We start from the raw sequence: 22777 nt of genomic DNA on the forward strand, positions 1-22777 counted from the left end.
GAAGGTACTGCGACAGCGCAATATAATGCAAATCGCATGCGATTATCGGAGACGTTAGGAGATACTATTAGCACAGTAGAAATAATAGTACTACTACTACCGTACAGAAAGGAAACTTCCTACAAAATCGAAGTTTGACAGCGGTTCAGGGTCTGTCCATTTCTAATATATAGCACTATCCCTTTCGGCTATATAGGGTTGTCAAAAATCAAGTCATTTTCTTATCTGTGGTCGTGCACGCAAAGGGACGTCAAGTTGTGCCAACTCTAATAATTGCTCGGAGCAATGCTGAGCCGAACGGAGCCGAGTTTGGCCGAAGCGAGGACTTTCGCACCCCTGCTATTAGGTAGATTTAAAAAAAGAATCTGGTCACACTGGACAATGTCAAGTTTGACGGTATCCATGGTCATGATATTTCATAAAATAAAAAAAAAACCAAGTTTGACGTTTGTTTTTATTTATCATACTGTCAGATTACTCAGATTCTTAAAGTTACCGGTCGCAAGCTGCTTTAGTGCTTACAATACAGTTTTCTTACATACTTTTATCTATTACTCATGTTGTAAATAGCTGTGATAGTGCATATATTGACAATTGAGTATATAAAATAAAATTCGTCTACAGAAATAAAACGGCAACGGTTGGTTTTCGTGGACGTAATAAGGTAGGTACTAATAATAATTAAAGGTATATAAAATATTTAACTAATATCTTTGGATTAGTGTTGTCTGAATGTACATACCTACATATTCGAAGTTTATACTTTTTATAATAAAATGAATACTGAGTGAATATAATTTGTGTATAATGTGGGTACATGTTGATAAGATTACCAGTCAAATTTGTTCCAAGTTTCATCAAAATTATCTTTTTTTTTTAATCGACTATAATATCATAGGGTGGATTAATATGCATCCTCTCTAGCTGTATAAGGTTTTCGGGTGAATATTAGGGTTCCATACCCAAAGGGTAAAAACGGGACCCTAGTACTAAGACTCTGCTGTCTGTCTGTCTGTCACCCGGCTGTATCTCATGAACCGTGATAGATACACAGTTGAAATGTTCACAGATGATGTATTTCTGTGGCCGCTATAACAACAAATACTAAAAACAGAATAAAATAGATATTTAAGTGGGGCTCCCATACAATAAACGTGATTTTTTGCCGTTTTTTGCGTAATAGTACGGAACCCTTCGTGCGCGAGGCCAACTCGCACTTGGCCGGTTTTATTAAACTGGTGTGTTGTAAGTAATATTATTTTTACAAGCTTTTTATTAACTTGCAATGTATCTTAGTATGTAACTATCTAACTATGTATGTTTGTATGGGTCAAATCTTGCAAGTTAAATTTGACCCACTTTCCGGTTTCCGGTGAAGCTGAAAATTTGCACACATATGTAAGTCGGGTGACAATGCAATATTATGGTACCATCGAGCTGATCTGATGATGGAAACAGGAGGTGGTCATAGGAACTCTGTGATAAAACAACGCAACCTAATTGTGTTTGGGGTTTTTAGAATTGTCACATTGAGTATTAGTTGCCTGTGGAAAGAAAAGTACAGTCAGCGATAAAAGCTTGTACCAAAAATGTCATTTTTGCCAATTTATGTTTCTTACCAGTATATAACCCAGTTATATTTTGAAATAAATGACTTTAAAATTTTAATTTTCATATGTTACCACCAAATTGTTACCACTAGGATTTCTTTCAATAGCTACTGGTAAAAATGGAGAAAAGTATTCCCAGTTAAACAGTGCACTTGGTGTATAAATAAACAGTAATTTTATTCACAGTTTATCACTGGTTTGAGATAAAAATATCGTTCTATTTATGTTACAGGATGACAACATATTCCATAAGCCTGGATGATGTGGATCTAGCGCTGCTGCCTCTGCCAACACACTCTTACAACAACTTCCTGAAGAAAAAACACTACGAGTTTCACATGATGAAGTCAGGTACATATTGAGGAGATTGATTGTAAATGATAATGAATTAAATAAATTTAGAAGTTGTGACAATGATTTGAATTTTAAAATTATACGACAACTGTTTAAAACATGACTTCGATTATTTGCCAGCCAAAAACTACTATGTAGTTTTACATTTAGAACGGCCATCTATCCGTGTTTAGCTCGAATTCTGTGAATATTTGTGTGTTTGTCACAAATATTTGATCCTGAGCAAAGGATATTTTATATATATTTAATAAATCCATACTAATATTATAAATGCGAATGTCTCTCTGTCTGTCTGTGTGTTACCTCTTCATGCTTAAACCGCTGAACCAATTTAGTTGAAATTTGGCATAGAGGTAGTTTGAGTCCCGGGGAAGGACATAGCCTCCAGAAGCATTTGTTTTGTTTTTGAATTTGGAACCCTTAGTTACTCAACAAAAGTTCAAAATAGATTGTGGAATATGTACAAAAACTTGTACGCGGGGTCTTAGGAGGATAGGAAAGTTTTTATGTCGGAAATCACTCCTAAAGAGAGTGAAACGGGGGGTGAAATTGAGAGAATTAATGAATTGCCTGATAATTGACGTCAAGCAATTTAAGCTTATGCTCAAATTGAATGATTGCTATTACACTTTATCCAGGCGCTAAACTTAGTGCCAGTTGCACCATCCGCACTTGACAAATTGAACAACGCCAACGTCACCCGGCGCGCCGCGGCGGCAGTTTACTATGAAACTTTCCATACAAAATTTTTGCGAACTCTTTAACGATGTCAAACATTTAGGTACAACCGACCCTTACTCTAGCTGCTGTTACTGATTCCACGCAGACGAAGTCGCGGGCAAAAGCTAGTATCTATATATCGTCGTCTAGTATCCGCTACACACAACACAAGCATTGAGCTTACTGTGGGATAAATCGACCTAGATATGTGTAAATTTTGAATTGAAATTTAAGAAGACTAATATGTCTCTCTGCTTTCAGTACCTGAGTCCGCCACTCAATACACATGCCACATATGTGCAATCGAAGTTCCGGTAGCATTCGCTTACGAGCATGCCGCGAGCGGCAAACACCAAGCGAACGTTCGCATAGCGAGCGTAGCGGCGGAGCGAATGCGCGCGTTCATCTCCGCTCTGCCCCCTCCATTCGCCAAACCACCTGGACGCTTTTGCACCAACTGCGCGATAGAAGTGGGTGAAGGCCACGAAAAAACGAAGGAACATCGCAACGCTGCGATGCTTGATAACCTGTTATGGGATCTGATGAAAGTATACGTTCATGATGAAGACAAAGAAATATTTGATAATAATAAAACATGTGAGAATAATGATAGCGGCAAAATTAATGAATTTAAAAACGATGTAAGTTTTGAAAAAGCCGGCGGAGATAATATAAATAACGTTATGGTTGATAAATGTACAAAGAACAATCAACCAACAGAAGTAATAGATGAAGTAACAGATGTGGAAGACCAAATTGAGGATAATAGTGAAACCACTGATATGACTGAGGAATGTAAAGAAGATGAAGAATTAAGCACTAATGAAACTGAATACAATCAGTCTTTAAACTCCGATACGTCTAAAAATAACGCAGAGGAAAGCACGGCAGAAAAGGCGACTAATGTGAATTGTATAGAACATTATGAAGAAACACTACGCCAATTCCTTAATGAGAATGATTATTTCGAGTATCAAGAATCAATTAAAATAAGTATTAAGTTAAATGAGTATTCATTAATCAACATTGATAGTGACAATTTTCACAGTTATGATAAAGTATATTTCAGTGATAATAAAAAATGCATAGTTTGCGATTGCCTTTTAGATTATGAGGAAGCAGAAATCCATAAATATGATTTTGAACATTTATGCATAATCGCGAACTTTGGAAACGATGGGCATTACGTAAGGGAGGTATTTACCTATATTTATTTATATTTCTAATTTGCAGTTTTCTTAGTAATTAATGATGAATACCAAAAATAACCACATTCCTAAATTTACCATATCTTCGTTGTTAACGCAAAATACAGTAAGGTGCTATGGGGTAACTCCAAAAGCGGGGTAATTTTGAAAATGGCAAATAACTATAACTATTAAACTAATATCTTTCGGTTTAGCCCATGGTTGACTGGTAGAGAATGCCTTCTAGCATTAAGTTTAACCTTATCTACAATGAAATAAAACTATGAAAACGGATTATATCGCGTATATTGAATTTATAATACATCCCGACGTTTCGAACTCTTTACAGCGTTCGTGGTCAACGGGTGACCACGAACGCTGTAAAGAGTTCGAAACGTCGGGATGTATTATAAATTCAATATACGCGATATAATCCGTTTTCATAGTTTTATTTCATGAGTAACTATCGCGGTAACCGAAGACAATCTTATCTACAATATTATCCAAATTTAAAATTTAAAATTAGTGTACAAAAATAGTGGTGTTACTAATCAGACGGATCTGTAAAAAAATCTTCTAGAGTGTAGTAGCATTTGTCAATCAAGTAAGTTTTAAGTGTAGTCAAGAACGTTTTGTTACATTGTTCTGCTTTTATAGTGTTATCTATTTTGTTGTATACTTTTATTGCCATGGCGTACGGACTTGAGCTGTATAATTTTAAATTAGAGCCTGTTATTGTTGCCAGGTTATTTTTAAATCGGGATTCATATCGTCGCGGCTGATCTCGGATATAGGTAAACAGGTTTGGGTTTTCCCTAACAAATTTACCCATTTCCAAGATGTATAAAGAGGTCAGCGTAAGAAGTTTATATTCCCTAAAATATTGTAAACAGCTTTCTGGGCAGTAAATATTAGCTAAAATTCTTATGCATTTTTTTTTTGAAGTATAAATAGGTCTTTCACATCCGTACTATTTCCCCATAGTATTATACCATACTTAAGCCATGAGTAGGCATAGGCATAGTATGCGGTAAGCGCAGATTGGAAATCTGTCGTTCTCTTAAGCTCTTTCAATGCATAAATAAAAGATGACAGTTTTGTTTTTAATTTGGCAATATGCTTTTTCCAATTCATATTAGTGTCAATATCAAACCCTAACAGTGTTGCTGTCCCTACGCATTCCAAGTCCATGCCGTTAAACGTTACTTTTAAGTCTAGAGGGTTTTTTTGATGCGGCCTAAATTGAATGATTTTGGTTTTGGATATGTTTAATTTTAGGTTGTGGTCTTCCATCCATTCTATCAATGGAGTTAGTGCTAGGTTTATTCGTGACGATCACAACATTCACAACACAAGTACGAACATGTACAGACAACAACAGCAAGAAAAGAAGACAACAAGTATCTAAAGCGAGGTTTAGACTAGCAAGAACTTGCATGCAATTTTCATTACATTGCGGTATCTGATAAACATTTTGAATGCAGTTTACCTTAGTAGTCAGACTAGTCAGCAATGTAACGTAAATTGCATGCAAGTTCTTGCTAGTCTAAACCTCGCTTAAGGCCGTTCCATCGGTTTGCAACTGTCTTTGTCACATTTCGCAAGAAAGAACGGGAAAGAACATACGCGCCATGTGTCATTTTTGATCGAATTTTGTCGGCTTTTATTTATTTTAAAAACGTTACCTTACAATATCAAAATTCTAAAGCTATGAAATTACTATTTATGTTAAGATTGTTTTTCCTTCTTTTTTTGTTTATAGTATCACATAATAAATAACCGAGTAAAGTAGGATTAAAAGTCCGCGTTAGAGGTTACTTTGGGAATTAATTGTATCGAGCGAAGTGTCATAATTCGTGTATCGGAAGCTATGTTGTTAAAGATAATATAGTCAAGAACTACATATATATTTTCCACGTCTACGAATATCAACGCCTCTTAGAAAAACATGATCATATAAGGAGATTTTTCGCCTTCTGGCTCAGGGAACCGCCTTAATACACATTAATAAAAGATTTTTAAAATTTAATTACATATTTTCTATAGGGAATAGTAATTAAATGGAGGTAGGGAATAATTCCATAATAAGTAAAATTAAGTAATTATACTAATTATGTCATTGTATATTTCAGATAGACGAATTATATAGCCATTGTATTCTGTGTAATCGTAAAATCGAAAACATAGAAATGGAAACACATAAGCAGAACCCATGGCATAAGATGTGCATGTCCATGTATACTAACACTCACAGTATAGCAGACAAAAAGAAAAAAGTAGAGATTACTGAAGAAAAAGTAAACGAATCGCAACACAGACAAGAATCAAGTGATAAAACTGTTGGTTCTATTGAATATCCATATGAAGTAACAGCCATGGGCAAAGTACGCTGTGTGGTTTGTAAATGCCAAGTGCCAAGCGGATTACGTAACAGAGAAGAGCATGTTAAAGGGATAAGACATCGTACTACGGTAACTTTATTGTTTAATTTATAATATATTATACTATTACAACTTAGGGAACAAATCAAATTATTTAATTAACTATTTTGATTTGCGTTTTTTAAATAGTCACACGCAGGGCCGGATCTAGGGTAGAGCGAGTGGAGCGGCCGCTCTAAGCGCCGGATAGCAAGGAGGGCGCCAAAATGGCAAATGAGAAAAAAAATTAAGTCTTAAAAGACGCGAGTGTGACGCGGGCCCAAAAATACGGTTCGTTTTGCTTTTGGGTAAAAAACTTCAACGAAGGGCGCTAAAACCCGATTTCGCTCTACCCTGATCAAGGACTCGCGCCGGCACTGGTCACACCTATGTATAAACTAGTCTCCCTGTGAGCTGTAGACCTTGTGAGCTGTAGAGGAGAAGCAAGCAAGCTGAAACGGAGACCTTCGCTTACGCTCGGTCAATTATAAACTTAAATACTTGTCATATACTAAACTAAAGAAAAAGTGACCAAGCCCCCTAGTGGTTAGTGTTGGGCAAAGACGGCTTGTCTTACAAAGATTGCATATACGTGAAAAATTGGGACACATATTATGTGATGTATTTCAGTGTTTAAGTCGATATTATTATTTAAGAATTGGGGGAACAACTATAATAACAACATGAAAAAAGCGTAATCCACGCGTAATCATAAGCGTTGGTAGCCCAGCGGAAAGCGTTGGTAGTTCAAGAGGTCGCGAGTTCAAACCCCAGTTCGTACCAACATAGAGTAACTTATACTAGAGCGGTACTGTCATAGTAAATTTTGTAACCCCAGTAAATTCACTGCCATCTGTCGACACACTTTAAAACTAAAAATGAAGATTTATAAAAATACGATAGAATGTATTTAAATATAGATAAATGTTTTTTTTTATTTGCATTAATTATTTTTATGATTTTGACCCATGTTCTTTCACTGATATGCGTTAAAATTGTTAAATAACAAACGAAACCGTCAACGCCATCTATACGACTGTAGGCCAAAGCTAGTAGCGCCCTCTGAACGAGAATCAAATTTTCTTGATTTTCGAGGCACGTTTTTTCCTTAGACTGTATCCATCTATTACGGAGTCATATCTATCTTTGGTACCAATGAGCTTTTCGGAACTTATTTACGACACTTACATAATTTCATAATTATAATTACCAGTCGCTTGAAAACATCGTGAAGAAACCAGACGGATTCCAGTATTTCCAGTACGGCCTAGTTTCCCCTTCGGGCTGTCGCTTTCATAAAACTAGTGCTTAAACCAATTTTTGGCAATAGATGCCAAGTGGACTCCAAAGGCCATACCGCGAAAAACGAATATCGAAATTTCTTTGTCTGCCTCTATCGCTCGAATAGGCAAGAGCAATATAGAGGCAGATAACGAAATTTAATATTTTCGTTTTTTTTTTCGGGTAAGCCTCAGGCTTCCATAATCTGTGGTAAACAGCTAGGAAGATAATAATGACGAGGGAGCATAAAAAAGAACCCAAATAATTGAGATCCTTTGAAATTTTGAAATATATTGCCTGCAGCATGCTTATATATGACGTTTTCAATCAAAAGGTACCACATTGTCGCTTACCATAAGGACGAAATTTGATTGTATCTTTATACGAATAACCTGTCAGAGCGTCATTATGGTAAGCGACAATGTGGTACCTTTTGATTGAAAACGACACATATATAGTTTATATCTAAACGGCTAACATTCATATTAATTAGTGATTTTTTTGTTTTCCAGGTTCTTAATAAAATCCCTTAAAGCGATGGCTACTCCTGCAGGATCACATTACTCTGTTTTTTTAATTAAATTACAGTTCACTTATTGTTGTTGAAAAAACATGATATTATTGATAGTTTTTAATATGTTGTCTCTGTCACACAATGTCATATAACGTTATATATACGTATAAGCTTGTGTTATATAACGTTAATCCAATAACCAAGCCAGAGTGGGGACACCATAATTTAAGTACAGTTTTTTTTATAATTTAAGTAGTTTTTTTTGTTATTTATTACGAGAAGTCAAAATTTTTGTCATAGACAAAGCTCCACAAAACTACATTTAGTTTGACTGCGGCGTCGGGTATCACTGTTATCATACATAATTAAATTAATATTATAATAACTAAACTAAAACTGTGTGTAATTTATTTTTCGACATATTTTATGTTTCTTTCCTTAATGTTGCTTTCTTTTTGTCTGTCGTCTTCTGTGATTGTGACTTGATGGTCTCATCGGAAGATCAGCGCTGGAAGACGCCAGCAGCATGCTGGATGGGGCCATTTCGTTACACTTTATTTTCACTATGTTCTTTTAATGTATGTCTATTGTCTAATAAAAACTATTCTATTCTAATAAGCTTAAATTGAAAGTTCTAGTTTAACGCCATGAATACATATGTATTCATACATGCAGTATGTATAGGTATAGTTGCCATCAGATCAGATATATCGGAGTGGCTGAAATGCTCACAATTATTTTTTTGGTACATGGAAAACCAACAGCGCTTTACATATCCAAAACTATAATTGAATTACAAAGCCAATTATAGGTTTTCACTTATAGAAACTTAATAAAAAAACTGGCCAAGTGCGAGTCGGACTCGCGCACGAAAGGTTCCGTACCATTACGAAAAAAAACAGCAAAAAAATCACGTTTGTTGTATGGGATTTAAATATTTATATTATTCTGTTTTTAGTATTTGTTGTTATAGCGGCAACAGAAATACATCATCTGTGAAAATTTCAACTGTCTAGCTATCACGGTTCATGAGATACAGCCTGGTGACAGACAGACGGACGGACAGCGGAGTCTTAGTAATAGGGTCCCGTTTTTACCCTTTGGGTACGGAACCCTAAAAATAGTTTAAATAAAAATAATAAAATAAAACTATGAAAACGGATTATATCGCGTATATTGAATTTATAATACATCCCGACGTTTCGAACTCTTTACAGCGTTCGTGGTCAACGGGTGACAAAACGTCGGGATGTATTATAAATTCAATATACGCGATATAATCCGTTTTCATAGTTTTATTTCATGAGTAACTATCGCGGTAACCGAAGACAATAAAAATAATAAACTCTTTTCTTGATATAGGTACTTATTCTTTATTCTAAGCAAATATGGTAAAACAAAATTAACGTAGTGATTTTTTTTATTATTATAGTCCTGTCCTGTTAAATGTTAATAATTCCAACAGCTATAGCGCAAGTGCGTAAAAACGGGACCCTATTACTAAGACTCCGCTGTCCGTCTGTCTGTCACCAGGCTGTATCTCATGAACCGTGATAGCTAGACAGTTGAAATTTTCACAGATGATGTATTTCTGTTGCCGCTATAACAACAAATACTAAAAACAGAATAATATAAACATTTAAATGGGGCTCCCATACAATAAACGTGATTTTTTTGCTGTTTTTTTCCGTAATGGTACGGAACCCGTCGTGCGCGAGTCCGACTCGCACTTGGCCGATTTTTTATTTATTTGGAATGTCCCTATAATATTTATTAATTTGTGCATTATAAATTCCTCGTTATTCGACGCATTAATAGTTAAAGCACAGGGATTTCCCCTAAGAAATATTAAGGGAAATTACCGAGAAGACACTGAAAAATGACACGAGTTTAGATGTAAAGCTTTGATTGGAAATAATAGGCAAGATACTAAATTACAATTATAGTACACAATTGTATTTTTTTCGTAGGCTGTTACGTTTTTATAAGAATTTCCGCGAGTTAGTAAAAAATACGATTTTCATGAATCTTTTTTTAATACTTCCAATATTATTTAAGTAAAGGTTACAGTTAATTTATTTTGCACACAACTGTATGTACAATCTGGCAAAAAAAGAGTAGAAATTAAAAAGTGGCAACACTGTAGTGTTGTCCCGTTTTTCTGAGATTGATTTGAAAGGGACGACACTACAGTGTTGCCACTTTTTAATTTCTACTCTTTTTTGCCAGACTGTATGTTTCCGTTTGTCTCAGTGCTTCACTGGTAGAAAATTACTTAAGCATTAAGCCCATAATTTTTAATTTTATCCTTTTTATGAAATCTTTTTTTTTTTAAGTGTAAGCACTTCTAGAAAATTTTACTGTTTGGTAGATTTTTGAATCGTAGTATGGTAACACTGCTAAACGTCAAGTCATGTCAATCGTTTCGTTTTGTTACTTTTGTTATTCTGCCGATCGCGCCGCAAATATTTCATGTTTTTCAATTTATTAGCTGTTTTTCTAGATATTACTTTATGAGGTTGTGTATACAAGTAAGTAAAATGTTAACTATTTTTATTTCCGCAAAGATACGTAAGTGGAATCGACGCCCGACAGAATTGTTACAGTAAAGATTTGTAACCTAGGATCATTAACGAAATGTATTTAATTTTTCATTCGGTAGGTATACCAGATATTTTTGGGATGATTTTGAAAAAGCTGCCCTTTATACTGGATATAAAATCTTAAAATGTTACGACCAGGGTCCGTTTCACAGGCTCTTTCGTATTGGAATATTGTTACAACTAAACGCGGCTATACTTACTATTAGTTTGTTATTTTACTTATTTCTATTCGCTTAGCAATTATTTATAGGATGTGGAAATTAAGATAAAATAATAAGTTTTCAGTGCATCTGAATGGAAAATGAAGTGGATATGTTTTATCTAAAGTGTTGAAGGGCGAATTTGTATGTCGTATTTTAGCCACTGCAATTGATCAAAATTTTCGTTACTAATTTGCATTTAAATGCTTTTCTTGCAACTAGGCATTAAATTTAAATTCTATGGTGTTTTGGACAGTGTACCATCTAACACTCTCGGCCACGTTTTGAGAATGGAGGGCTCTAATGTTCAAGCCTCAAGGGCATACCTGGGACGCTCGGCAGGGCGGAGGCAGATCGGACGTACCAGGTATTGCTGGGGCGATGCTGTTGAACCGGACTTGCGCGATCACCATGCCGATAACTGGCGGGAGATGGCACAGGATCGAGACGACTCTCATCTACTCGTGTCGGAGGCCAAGACTCATTTTGGGTCACTGCGCCATTAGCCCTCGAATGCCAGAACGCGGATCTATGTTAATAGGTATTGAACTCTAATTATTAATTCATTAGAATTCGATACTTACTGTGTGGATTCATGTTCATGGTTAAGATTAAGTAAGCAAGAAAGTAAGTACGATGATCTAACAGTGATGTAACGACATGAGGCCAGGGGCTAATACCGCCAATGGTACCCCATTAATCATGTGATAAACACATAAATGATACATGAGGCCGGGACAAATGGGAATGATTCATATGAATGCCTGAACCTTTCCCTTTTCCCTGCCTGGACACAAAAGGGGATTACGCAGACTAACAACATAATATAATCTATTCTAGGATGACAACATATTCTATAAGTCTAGATGATGTGGATCTCGCGCTGCTGCCTCTGCGCTCCCACAAATACAATGACTTCTTGAAGAAGGAACACTTCCAGTTCCAAGTGATGAAGACTGAGGAAGTAGAAGGTATGTACAGTCACCATCAGATATATTGGAACGGTCGAGGTGCTCAAAAATATCTGAACACACTCTCCAGCGCCTTGACAATAAAGGCGTGTTCAGCTATTTGTGAGCACCTATGTAAAATGTTAAAAAAAATCTTTACTACAGTACATATGGTGCTACTTTCTCGCACTAGTGCGTAAAGAGCACTTTTCGTGCACATGTCGAAAGTTTAAAGGGCCATATGTACTGTAAAACGTTGTACGATACACGTGAGAATAGGTAATTCGCAACTCGTGTCAATTTAAAACACTCCCTGCGGTCATCAATCAATCAAAATCATCATCATCATCATCATGTTTTAATTTATCACCACTTGTTTCGAATTTCCTCTTTTCCGCACTTGTATTTTTTGTCCCATATATTTGCAATAGGCCATGGATGGTTATATTTACACATTTATCATAATTGTAGCTTATACATATTATATTGGACCGTAGCTAGGCGTGTTCATTAAAACAAGATGAGAGATTGACACTGAAAAATAGATTTGCAAATTACTTATACCTCTACAAGAAGAATCTAATTGGAAATAATCCTAATGTCCTTTTTTCCACAGAATTAGAGCCCACGATTTACTACAAATGCCACATATGCGCCCTCGACGTGCCCGCAGCGTTCGCTCACGAGCACACCACTAGCCTCAAGCACCGCGCGAACGCGCGCATCGCTCGCGTGGCCACCCAGCGCACGCGCAAGCTCATCTCCGCGCTCCCCCCACCCCTTGTCCCCCAAACGGCGCGCTTTTGCGCGAACTGTTCGACCATAGTCCAGAAAAACCATGAACAAACAAAAGAACATCGAGTCGCTGTCATGCATGATAAGTTGCTATGGGAATTGATGACTGCATATGTCGGTGATGATTGTACTAATGAAGATTCGGACACTAGTGATACTGATGAGTCGGTGCAAGAAAAAGCAAGTTCTAGACATTATAACGGCTTTGCAACGTGGAAGGAAGTCAATAATAATGAAGAAGAGAAACAAAAAAAATGTGAACCCAAAGGTTTGACAAGTATTGAGCCAAATAAAAAAGAAACAAATAAAAAGGAAGACAATGAAGTGGAGAAGCAAAATAACGACAATAAACCTTTAGATAATAAGAAGGAAATGATAGAAGTTACAAATATTGATACCAGAAAACCTGAATCCAGCAAAAGCAGTGAATTCACAAATATTGAAACTGAGACAAATAAACCTATTGATACAGATAAAGAACCATTGTTTATTTCGGTTGATAAAGAACCAACTCAAACTACTGCCAAAAATGAAGAAATTGCTACTAGTTTACCTAAACCTCAAGATAAAATAGAATATGTCGAATTTGTCACCAAAAACAATAAAATAGTAAAGGTTTTCAGTGACTATTACCACAGCTTCACCAGAAAAGGGGAAACTATAAGTTGTAAAGTATGCAGTGTTGTATTTAATAGCGAAGAAGTAGATTCACACATGTTTTCGTTGAAGCATTTGAACAAAATGCCGAGTACTTTGATTAACGAACACTGCGTGAGAAAGGTTAGTATTTTACGTATATGGTTTATATTATAATGATTTTCCTATATTACGCATAATTGTTATTGTGCTGAAACTATTAACATTTCTGAAAAATTATAAAACAAACCTAACCTACCCTATTCTACACAACCTATGCAAAATATTTTCGAAAATACTTTATGTTTCAGCACAATAACAATTATGCGAAATGAGTTTTATGCGTAACATTACATTAGGGCATTGCCCTAATGTAATGTTACGCATATTTGATTGCAATTATTATGCGACGAAATAGGCACCGGATATTAATTTCCCTACCTTCCCTTAAATATCAAACACATCAGCTTTTCGGTTTAAGTAATGGGATTGGGATGATCAGTGGATTTGGATGCATAGTCAGGTGAGCCATGCTGGCATTTCTAAGTCACTTTTTCTTAATATTTATTTTAAACTATTCTTGTTGTTTCTTTTATGTCACTCATTAAACCCAGGTTTAATGGCATTCAAATTAACTAGTTTCATTTTTGTGGTACCTACTTATAAGCCCTTTCCGTAAAGGGGCCCACTGATTACCAGTCCGCCGGACAATATCGGTCTGTCAGTTGTTCGGAACTGTCAAATCTTTGTTCCAACTGACAGGCTGATATCGTCCGGCGGACTGATAATCAGTGGGCCCCTTCATGGTCTAAGAATGTTAAAACATGGTATAACAGTTTTTGTTACAAACTGTGCTAAGTACCATTATCCCCTGGCATTAGCCATTGATCCAACCCTACAAAATAAGCTTATATTTTATATTTTTCCCTTTCAGATTAATGTGGTCTTCAGCCACTGCATCCTATGTAACACAATGATCAAACATACAAATTTAGTCAAGCATTATCTGACACTTGGCCACAGTCAAAGAGAAAAACAAGTTATCACCGATAACCCAAACTTCCACGCCACAACTACCAATTTAGATAAAGTAAATACTCTGAAAAGTCACAAACTTAATTTAGATGTTAAAATTAAAACTGTAGACACATCGACCACTTCGAAAAGTCCAGAAGTAAAAGTAACAGAAGGAAAGTCAATAGATTGGCCGGTAATATATCCATATGAAATGACAAAGCAAGGCGTCCGGTGTGTCATTTGTGACTGTTTAGTGCCAAATAATCCGGAGAACAGGAAGGGGCACCTTGATGGATTGAACCATGTTACAAATGTGAGGAATAAGAAAGTAAGTTTGTTAACGTCTTTATTATAAGCAGTTAGTTTGACAACCATCAGTGTCTTTTTGCAGTGCAGCTAAATATTACACATCTAATTATTACACATTTGATCATAATACTCAATATTCATCAAGCCAGGTCCACACAGAGCGAGCATACGCGCGAGGCAATTCCCGCTGCCAGTGTAGACGTGCCTCGGCCGAGGCTGCGCGCGCGAGGAACGTCTAAAATAGTACATTTCACACGTGTTGTAAACGACGTTTTTTAATACAATTGCGAAAAAATAATAAATTAATATATCATTAGTAGAATCATACCACCAAACCAAACCAAAACCAAAAGTACGTATACAGCCCTTGATAGTTGAGCTGCCGCAGCCCGCGATACCTTCATACTCGTGCGCGCCCCGGCCGCGGCCGCCGCGGGCCCGGCGCGGGTTGCTCAACGACACCGAGGAGTAACGAGTGAGGCCCCAGTACCTGCTCAAGCTAAATTACATAAAAACTGCGTTTCGAAACTATAGTTTGGAACTAAAAAGCACTAGTTCGAGAAATTGAGCTTCTCGCACGCTACGCAGCCACAAAAAGTACCACTTTTTGAGCAACTGTATTAAAAATGTCGATACAACACGCGCGCCTCGGCCGAGACACGTCTACACTGGCCGTTTTGTGCGCGTGGAAATTGCCTCGCGCGTATGTGTGGACCCGGCTAATGACACGATCGGTTGGACAAACTATAGAACAAATTAGATTTTGGAATGTCAATTCTATAAATTCAAAGATTCCATTCTTTAGAACTTAGCCTTATTGTGTACTCTTGTTATGTATGTATGTGTGTAAGAAAACGTTTTTTTTTTTAAGTTTCACATAGGTACAGTCAGCTGCAAAGAAACTTTTCGAAAAAACGTTTTCTTCTTTTTTGGTAGGCATTATTATTTGTATGTTTTTTTTTTTACTTTTTCTTACTTATTTTCATAAGCTATCCAGACTTGGAAACAGAAGCAACTGTTACCTGTTATGCCACTTGTGGTGGTACAGTGGTAATTACTGGAAGTTCTCTAAAACAGCAGTTTAATTAATAAAATCAAGCTAACAATGAAATAACTCAGTGTGAGTTTAGTAATTTTTAGAAGTATTTACAAAATAATAGTTCCTAAATGTCGATGTAGGATTCATGTAGCTAACTCTGGACCTACTTTACAAGCGACAGAGTGTGGAAGGGCCAAATTGACCCAACTTCCTATAATATGACGTTTATATGGCCTTGCCACACGCTTGCTTGCTTGTGTGTATCGCTGTCACGTCGGCGCATATTTAGAGACAGACCAAGAAAAGTCTGCAACGCTTTTGATAGCATATGCAGTGCAAATGTTATTTTCACCTCAGCAGCTCGAACAAGCCTACTTTCGTCAATCCCTGGAGTGAGGAAAGTGCGACTTTCCTTACTCCAGGGAGTGAAACAATGTAGCTTTTTAATTTAGTGAAGGCCATGAACTTCATACTACGGTACGGTACGGTCCGGTCCCGTATCGTATCGTATCGTACATATTATAATACTTTTTTTTCTGTTTATTCTGTGTAATTCGAAATACATTTTAACCTTTAATATGTTCTCACTACTGAGGTGAAAAATTATGTGTGCAACACGAGAGCAAAGTTATTTTACATCTCGTGTTTTTGAGTCCCTCGCTACGCTCAAGATTCTACCTTAGAATCTTTCGCTTTCTCGGGACTCAAAATAAACACTCGCAAGAAAAACCAACTTTCCTCTCTTGTTGCACAAATAACTATTATACGTCATAATTTCATAGAAGTTTGACGTTTAAAATAACACATGAACTGCGTGTGCTATCAAAATCGTTGCAGTCTTGTCTTGGTCTTACTCTAGCTTTATTAGACGGGTTCTAGCACTACACAAGTATACAGATTCTATTCAATAGGCGGGTCCACACAAAACATGCCGCCTCGCGAAGCCGCTCGGCCGGTGGAGACGTGCCTCGCCCGAGGCATTGCGGCCGCGAGTGCGTTTACTTCGCCCGAGGCACGTTTACACAGACTGACCGAGCTGCTTCGTGCGGCAATTTCCTCACGAGGCGGCTGGCTCTATGTGGACCCGTTGACTTTTGAAACCAGTTATTAAATATATATTTATAGCTAAATAACATTCCAAAAAGGTTTGTTAAACTGTTATCCAACAAGTGCCATAAAACAAATTTTAAATAGTTTCAGATATTTGTAAGTAAAATACCGTATTTAGTTTTAATAAAGATCTTTGAGCCATCATTGTTGTTTTAGTTTCAAATCATCCAACCGTTGTATAACTTCGTCGGTAAGCGGTTACCGTAGCTTATAGACATGTCACATGCGCGTTGCCGATTTAAAAACCTGTCACCTTTACAGGTATTTAAGCTGGAATATCCATACGAAGCTACTAAGGATGTGAACATCGCCCGTTGTGCTATATGTGACATCAAAGTATCAATCTCACAAGCCAGTCTCAAAGAGCATCTAGATGGAATTAATCATAAAATTAATAAGAAAGTGAGCGTTATTATATGATTGGTTGGCCAATGGCCACATTAAAACCTAACCATATTATTAAGTAATCAATTCTAAGATGGCATATCATGAAATGATCAGAATCTATGATCTGACCACTGTCAGTCTTGTTTTATTTGTCAATGCCTCTTAGGCGTGTCACATGCGCGTTGCCGATTTAAAAACCTGTATCCTTTACAGGTATTTAAGCTGGAATATCCATTTGAAGCTACTGAGGATGCAAGCATCGCCCGTTGTGCTGTCTGTGATATTAAAGTCTCAATCTCACAAGCCAGTCTCAAAGAGCATATAGATGGAATGAATCATGCCGCGAATAAAATTAATAAGAAAGTAACTAAAGTGAGTGTTATATGATTGGTTGGGCAAATAAACTAACCAAACCTAACCTAACAATATCATGAAGTAATCAATTCTATGATGGCATATCATGAAATGATCAAAATCTATGATCTGACCACGAAATAGACACTGTCAGTCTTGTTTAGACCAGGGATGTTGCGGATGGCAATTTTTAAAGGTTCATATCCGCGGATGCGGATGTCGAGATTAGGCACATAAAAAACGTCAAATATTTCACTTTAGTAATTTTTATTAAAAAAAAGAAACTTAGTATTTGAACGAGAATATAGGTGCCCTACTATCGCATTACTATACTAAAAGTCAAAATAAAACAAACTTTTCACTTCTTGTCGCTGTTCGTCATATGCTAAATCAATCGACGAATCACAAAAACGAAACGAGATTCCTATTGGCTAATGACGAAATTACTAGCACTTACGCCGCCGCTAAGACGTTCCTGTACCTACCTGTTCCACATCCGCATCCGCATTAAGCTCCGCATCGATTTTATGCGAATGCGGATGTTGAAAATTATGCGGAAGTTCCGCGGATGCGGATGCGAATATTCGCAACATCCCTGGTTTAGACATGTCACAAGCGCGTTGCCGATTTAAAAACCTGCATCCTTTACAGGTTATTAAGCTGGAATTTCCATACGAAGCCACTAAGGATCCGAACTTCGCCCGTTGTGCAATCTGTGACATCAAGTTAACAATCTCACAAATAACTCTCAAAGATCATCTAGAGGGGCGGAATCATGCGACCAATGAAATGAATAAGAAAGTAAGTTTAGTTATTATAGCGTTTTCACATCCGATCCGATATCGGATGTCAGAAGGAAGTAAAATGTATGAAATATGTTTCTCTGTATTTATTTATGCATTAATAAATCATTTTTACTAAAAAACGATAAATAACGCAAAAAAGTCTGATTTAATGCCAATGGCACTCTCCTGCAACTGTTTTTGTCATAGGAGCCTTCCGACATCCGATATCGGAAATGAGCTTCTGATAAATTCAGCCATGTAGGAGCCCCCCCGTCACAGGGCGGGGCGATAATATTTGTTTGTGTGCGTATGTGTAGGCATAATGCTTGTTGTAGTGTGCGTGACCGCTAAAGACGGCGCCCGAGCGCGCCCCCGCGGCCTGACTACGCGGATGTAGGATCCTACATCCAATATCGGATCGGACAATGTGAAAATGCTCTTACAATGACCAACCACAACCACATTATTGACCAAGCGAGCGCGAAGTCGTTTCAGCTTGGGCAAACATTGTGGCAAAAATGCTTTTGTATTTCCAGCTAATCTCTTCTACATCTACAAGTCGCATTTCTCAACCGATTCTCGTGAAATTTAGTGAACAAGTTCGATAATTATATGGTATGTTATGTCAATTCAGTTTTTCGAAATTGACGAATATGGCGGAGCCAAGGGGTTTGTGAGTCTACAGCTCCCAGAGCCTCTAGTATACAGGATGGCTAAAAAATAAGCGCATTTCCGTTGCCAGGGAGGTTTTGGGATTATACTGAGCAACTTTTACTATGGTACCAACCACAAAATCGCGAAAAAAAAATTTGCCCTCCCATAGAAAATGGACCAGCCAAAATGTATGAAACAGTCAATATTTTTTTCGCGGTATCGGGGTTGGTCCCATAGTAAAAGTTGCTCAATATAATCCCAAAACCTCCCTGGCAACGGAAATGCACTTGTTTTTTAGCCACCGTGTATACATATTATGCGATAGTTTTGGTTATTAAGAGTTGACATTACACAATCCAGTGATCACAAAACATGGCGTCGTACAGCAGACAGCACTATCTATGAGCTGTCCAACTCGTAAACATGTTTTCTTTCTTAGACTTCTCTTCTACAATAAATAACTCTTTGCCTTTGCCGAACTCTAACTACTTGAAACTGATAGATTAATATTATATTTCATATGAAAGAAGCGAGCCGCGAATGCGTTTAAACCCACGAATAAAGCGAGTGTCGCCCGCTGCGTCGTATGCGAGATCAATGTGCCAAACACTTTGAGGAATCTGCTGGACCACCTGTTTGGATCCAATCATGTTAAAAAGGAGCAAAGTAAGCGTGTAAGTATTACTTAGTCTATAAACCTTTTCAACCCCAGAAATAAATATACCATAGAAGACGCAAAGCATCTACTTCGCGTGTCCGAACCCCGACCAAGCGTCGAGGTTGACTGTCGCTCTTTACAGTACACGCGCGTCAATTGGTGCAGCCGGACGTCCGTGAAAACTTAAAAAATGCTTCGTTGCATGATAATTAACTACAACAGTCCAAAAATTGCGAGCACCCAAAGGCAAGAACATATTTCCTATCACAGATAAGTAATTTTAAAATTATATTATTTCGAATGGATTAAAAAATTAGACTACGAGGAAACAGAAGCACTTTTACAAAGACAATAAATAATAAATAAAAATAAATAATAAATATATATGTGTTTACACCCCACACAACTACAAACATGCACACTCACACACACACACACACACACACACACACACACACACATCTTAGCTTTAATTAATTTTAGTTTAGTTTGTAAGATATTCATTTTAAGTATTTGTTCGGTTACTTTGTATGTAACTCTGGTAGGAAGAGCGGGATCTCCTGCCACAAGTATAATTTTACTTACTTGGAGATTCCAACCATAATTTGCTGTACACAATATTGTAACCAATAAACGCTTTTTCATTTTTTTTTATTTTTTTTATTATGCGTAAATTTTGTATGAAAAAGTCGGCACGCTTGGTTTCAATACAAATCGTGGTATACTGACTGTGACGTCTGCCTGTAACCACGAACGTAACGTCACGTTCGAAACGTCAGGCTATAAATAAACGTAAGTTTGTACGCGATTAAGTCCCGTATTAGTTTTAAATTACAAATCGTGGTATTTGCGTCATCTAGCGTATATATTAAATCTGTGTTTTCAACCCTTTGTACGCCGCTCCTATCGTGTGCCTATTGGGCTGTAGCCGCGCGCGACACTTTACGTCTTTGGCGGTCAAAGGGATAAGGAATTAAACCTAAATGACTAACCTTGACCAGCATGTGTTTCTCGGACGGCGTCAGGTACATCTTTGTCTCGAACATGTGCACGCAGATGTTGACTACGTCGGCCAACAGATCCTCGTATCCTGTGGCAAAAAAACCAAGCTTTTTAATATAATACGTCTCACATAGATAAAGGAAAATACTAAAGCACCTAATGCATTATTTAAATTAGCCTACCTATTTTTACCTGACTGCGTCAGGAGGATAATGTTTTTCGAGCGTATGTATGTATGTATAGTCTGCATCTTTTCAAATGACTTTTTCGTCTAAGACGGTAATCTGTTAAGCAATAGTTATTTGTGCAACAAGAGAGGAAAGTTGGTTTTTCTTGCGAGTGTTTATACTGTTTATTTTGAGTCCCGAGAAAGCGAAAGTTTCTAAGTTAGAATCTTGAGCGTAGCGAGCTAGCGAGGGACTCAAAAACACGAGATGTAAAATAACTTTGCTCTCGTGTTGCACATATAATTTTTCACCTCAGTAGTGAGAACATATTAAAGTTTCAAAATGTATTTCGAGTTACAAAGAATAATACAGAGAAAAAAAAAGAATTTGCAATAGAAGTATGACGTGGCAGTTCATGGCCTTCACTAAATTAAAAAGCTGCTTTGTTTCACTCCCGTTGACAGGGAGGTTTTGGGACTATACTAAGCAACTTTTACTATGGGACGAACCACGAAATCGCGGGAATGCACTTATTTTTTGGCCACCCGTGTATATAATTAATTTTTAATAATAGTTTCCTTTTAAACATTATATAGTAGGAAATACTGAGTAAGTTTCCTTTGTAGTATCATTGTAGGGAATACCGTATTTTTCCGTCACTCTTGGACCTTACTTAACGTTTGTAAATATTTTAGGACACCCAGCAAAATGCGGCGTCTCAAACGGTACCCCAGCCTGCAAAAGTGGCCCAGCCGTCAACGTCGGGAGGCAAAACCTTCGAATCAACTTCCGATACGATTGGAGTTACACCGCAAAACTTGTACTTTTCTTGGATATAAATTAATACATATATGTGCCTTGATTACATAGTATAGTAAGAATCAAATACATCAGAGGTCTCCAAACTAATACTGTTCAATTCAGCCCGCGAAGTGCCTTATGCCATACAATCCGAACTCCCGAAAAGTACCATTTTCCATTCATTCCAGTGCGTAAAAAGTGCCACATGCCATATAATCCGGCCCGCGAAAAAGGCCAAATTCCATACAACCCGGCCCGCGAAAAGTGAAGAAAGATTGGAGACCCCTGGGCCCTGAAATAGATAGTAACGGCCAAAATAGCCAAATACATCGTATAGTCGTTCGATTTGAAGCTGGCCCCGAACGGCTTATCCTTTGTTTATTGTTAAGTAAAACCGCACGTCCCTGTACGGTTACTGAGTGCCAGCGAGTCGAACGCTACAGAACAGAACCAGTCTAAAATGTGTCATCGAGATGCGTAACAGGCGTGTTATCGGAGAGCGCACTTACACTGGTTTTTTGTGCGTTGGACTAGCCGGCGCTCAGGTGCCAGTTAGAATTACACGACCCTTTTTTGCAGGTAGTGGCACGTGCGGTTTTACTTAACAATAAACAAAGGATTAGCCGTTTGGGGCCAGCTACAATTCGAACGACTACAACACCTTTGTTATCATAGAAATATATTTGGCCACTTTGACAGTCACTATCTACACATTTGTGGCTTTCCATACGAACCTTTATATCAGAATTTCAGATGGAAAAGACCTTGTTGACATGATGCATAAGGACCCTTCTGTGTGGAAAGCCACATTTAATTACGTAAATAAACTAATTAAAATTCTGGGCGTTGCTCGGAACTTTAATATGATTTAATTATCGTTGTAGGTACTGTAAAATTACTAATTTAACATTTGGATAATAATGTTAATGAATCAGAAATTAAATTGGATGATTACTGGGACATCACACTGCAATTTTTTTTAACGTAAAATTTGACGGAGCCTATGGCTGTGAATATGAAAATATTGAATCAGATCATTTATTTATAAGTAAATACAGATGGGGAAGTAAATAATGTTTTTGACTTATGATTGTGACAATTTAAGTATATTGCCTATTATGTTTGCTTTTTTATTAAATATTGGGTGATTATTTAATTTTTTATTTATATCAACTTAAATAATGCCAACAAATATATGATTAGCATGTTATTTTATTACTACAA

General features: G+C 37.1%; 3 protein-coding genes across 5 annotated transcripts in view; 2 read left to right on the forward strand and 1 right to left on the reverse strand.

The window, feature by feature from the left end:
• The window catches only part of LOC134753114 (cytoplasmic FMR1-interacting protein), an 88261-nt gene that overhangs the window by 61124 nt on the left and 4360 nt on the right, over positions 1-22777 (reverse strand). The window contains exon 6 of the mRNA XM_063688884.1: positions 20576-20673. Coding sequence (XP_063544954.1) covers positions 20576-20673 — 98 coding nt within the window. The remainder of the gene's footprint in view (positions 1-20575; positions 20674-22777) is intronic.
• LOC134753124 (uncharacterized) lies at positions 461-8471 on the forward strand. Of its 2 annotated transcripts, none has more exons than XM_063688894.1 (5): positions 461-664; positions 1843-1961; positions 2946-3880; positions 6004-6342; positions 8085-8471. In XM_063688894.1, exons 2-5 carry the CDS (start codon positions 1844-1846, stop codon positions 8103-8105), a joined length of 1413 nt encoding a protein of 470 aa, XP_063544964.1. In that variant the 5' UTR covers positions 461-664; position 1843; the 3' UTR covers positions 8106-8471. The 2 variants fall into 2 exon arrangements, with proteins under 2 accessions (XP_063544964.1, XP_063544965.1); XM_063688895.1 differs by having other exon boundaries at positions 2946-3871.
• Positions 10501-22685, forward strand: LOC134753111 (uncharacterized). Of its 2 annotated transcripts, XM_063688879.1 has the most exons (9): positions 10501-10617; positions 11730-11860; positions 12456-13414; positions 14205-14615; positions 17007-17147; positions 17346-17504; positions 18138-18287; positions 19453-19599; positions 21448-22685. In XM_063688879.1, the coding sequence occupies exons 2-9, from the start codon at positions 11731-11733 to the stop codon at positions 21589-21591; spliced, it is 2241 nt and encodes a 746-aa protein (XP_063544949.1). In that variant the 5' UTR covers positions 10501-10617; position 11730; the 3' UTR covers positions 21592-22685. The 2 variants fall into 2 exon arrangements, with proteins under 2 accessions (XP_063544949.1, XP_063544950.1); XM_063688880.1 differs by lacking the exon at positions 17007-17147 and having other exon boundaries at positions 21448-22684.

This window comes from Cydia strobilella, chromosome 26 (genome assembly GCF_947568885.1).
Source record: "Cydia strobilella chromosome 26, ilCydStro3.1, whole genome shotgun sequence".
Taxonomy (NCBI): domain Eukaryota; kingdom Metazoa; phylum Arthropoda; class Insecta; order Lepidoptera; family Tortricidae; genus Cydia; species Cydia strobilella.

Coding starts and splice junctions, on each gene's coding strand:
- LOC134753111 (XM_063688879.1), top strand. CDS start 11,731: ATGACAACATATTCTATAAGTCTAGATGATGTGGATCTCGCGCTGCTG. Junction 17,505..18,137: donor TTAATAAGAAAGTAACTAAA/GTGAGTGTTATA, acceptor CATCCTTTACAG/GTTATTAAGCTGGAATTTCC. Junction 18,288..19,452: donor CCAATGAAATGAATAAGAAA/GTAAGTTTAGTT, acceptor TTCATATGAAAG/AAGCGAGCCGCGAATGCGTT.
- LOC134753124 (XM_063688894.1), top strand. CDS start 1,844: ATGACAACATATTCCATAAGCCTGGATGATGTGGATCTAGCGCTGCTG. Junction 3,881..6,003: donor ATGGGCATTACGTAAGGGAG/GTATTTACCTAT, acceptor TGTATATTTCAG/ATAGACGAATTATATAGCCA. Junction 6,343..8,084: donor GGATAAGACATCGTACTACG/GTAACTTTATTG, acceptor TTTGTTTTCCAG/GTTCTTAATAAAATCCCTTA.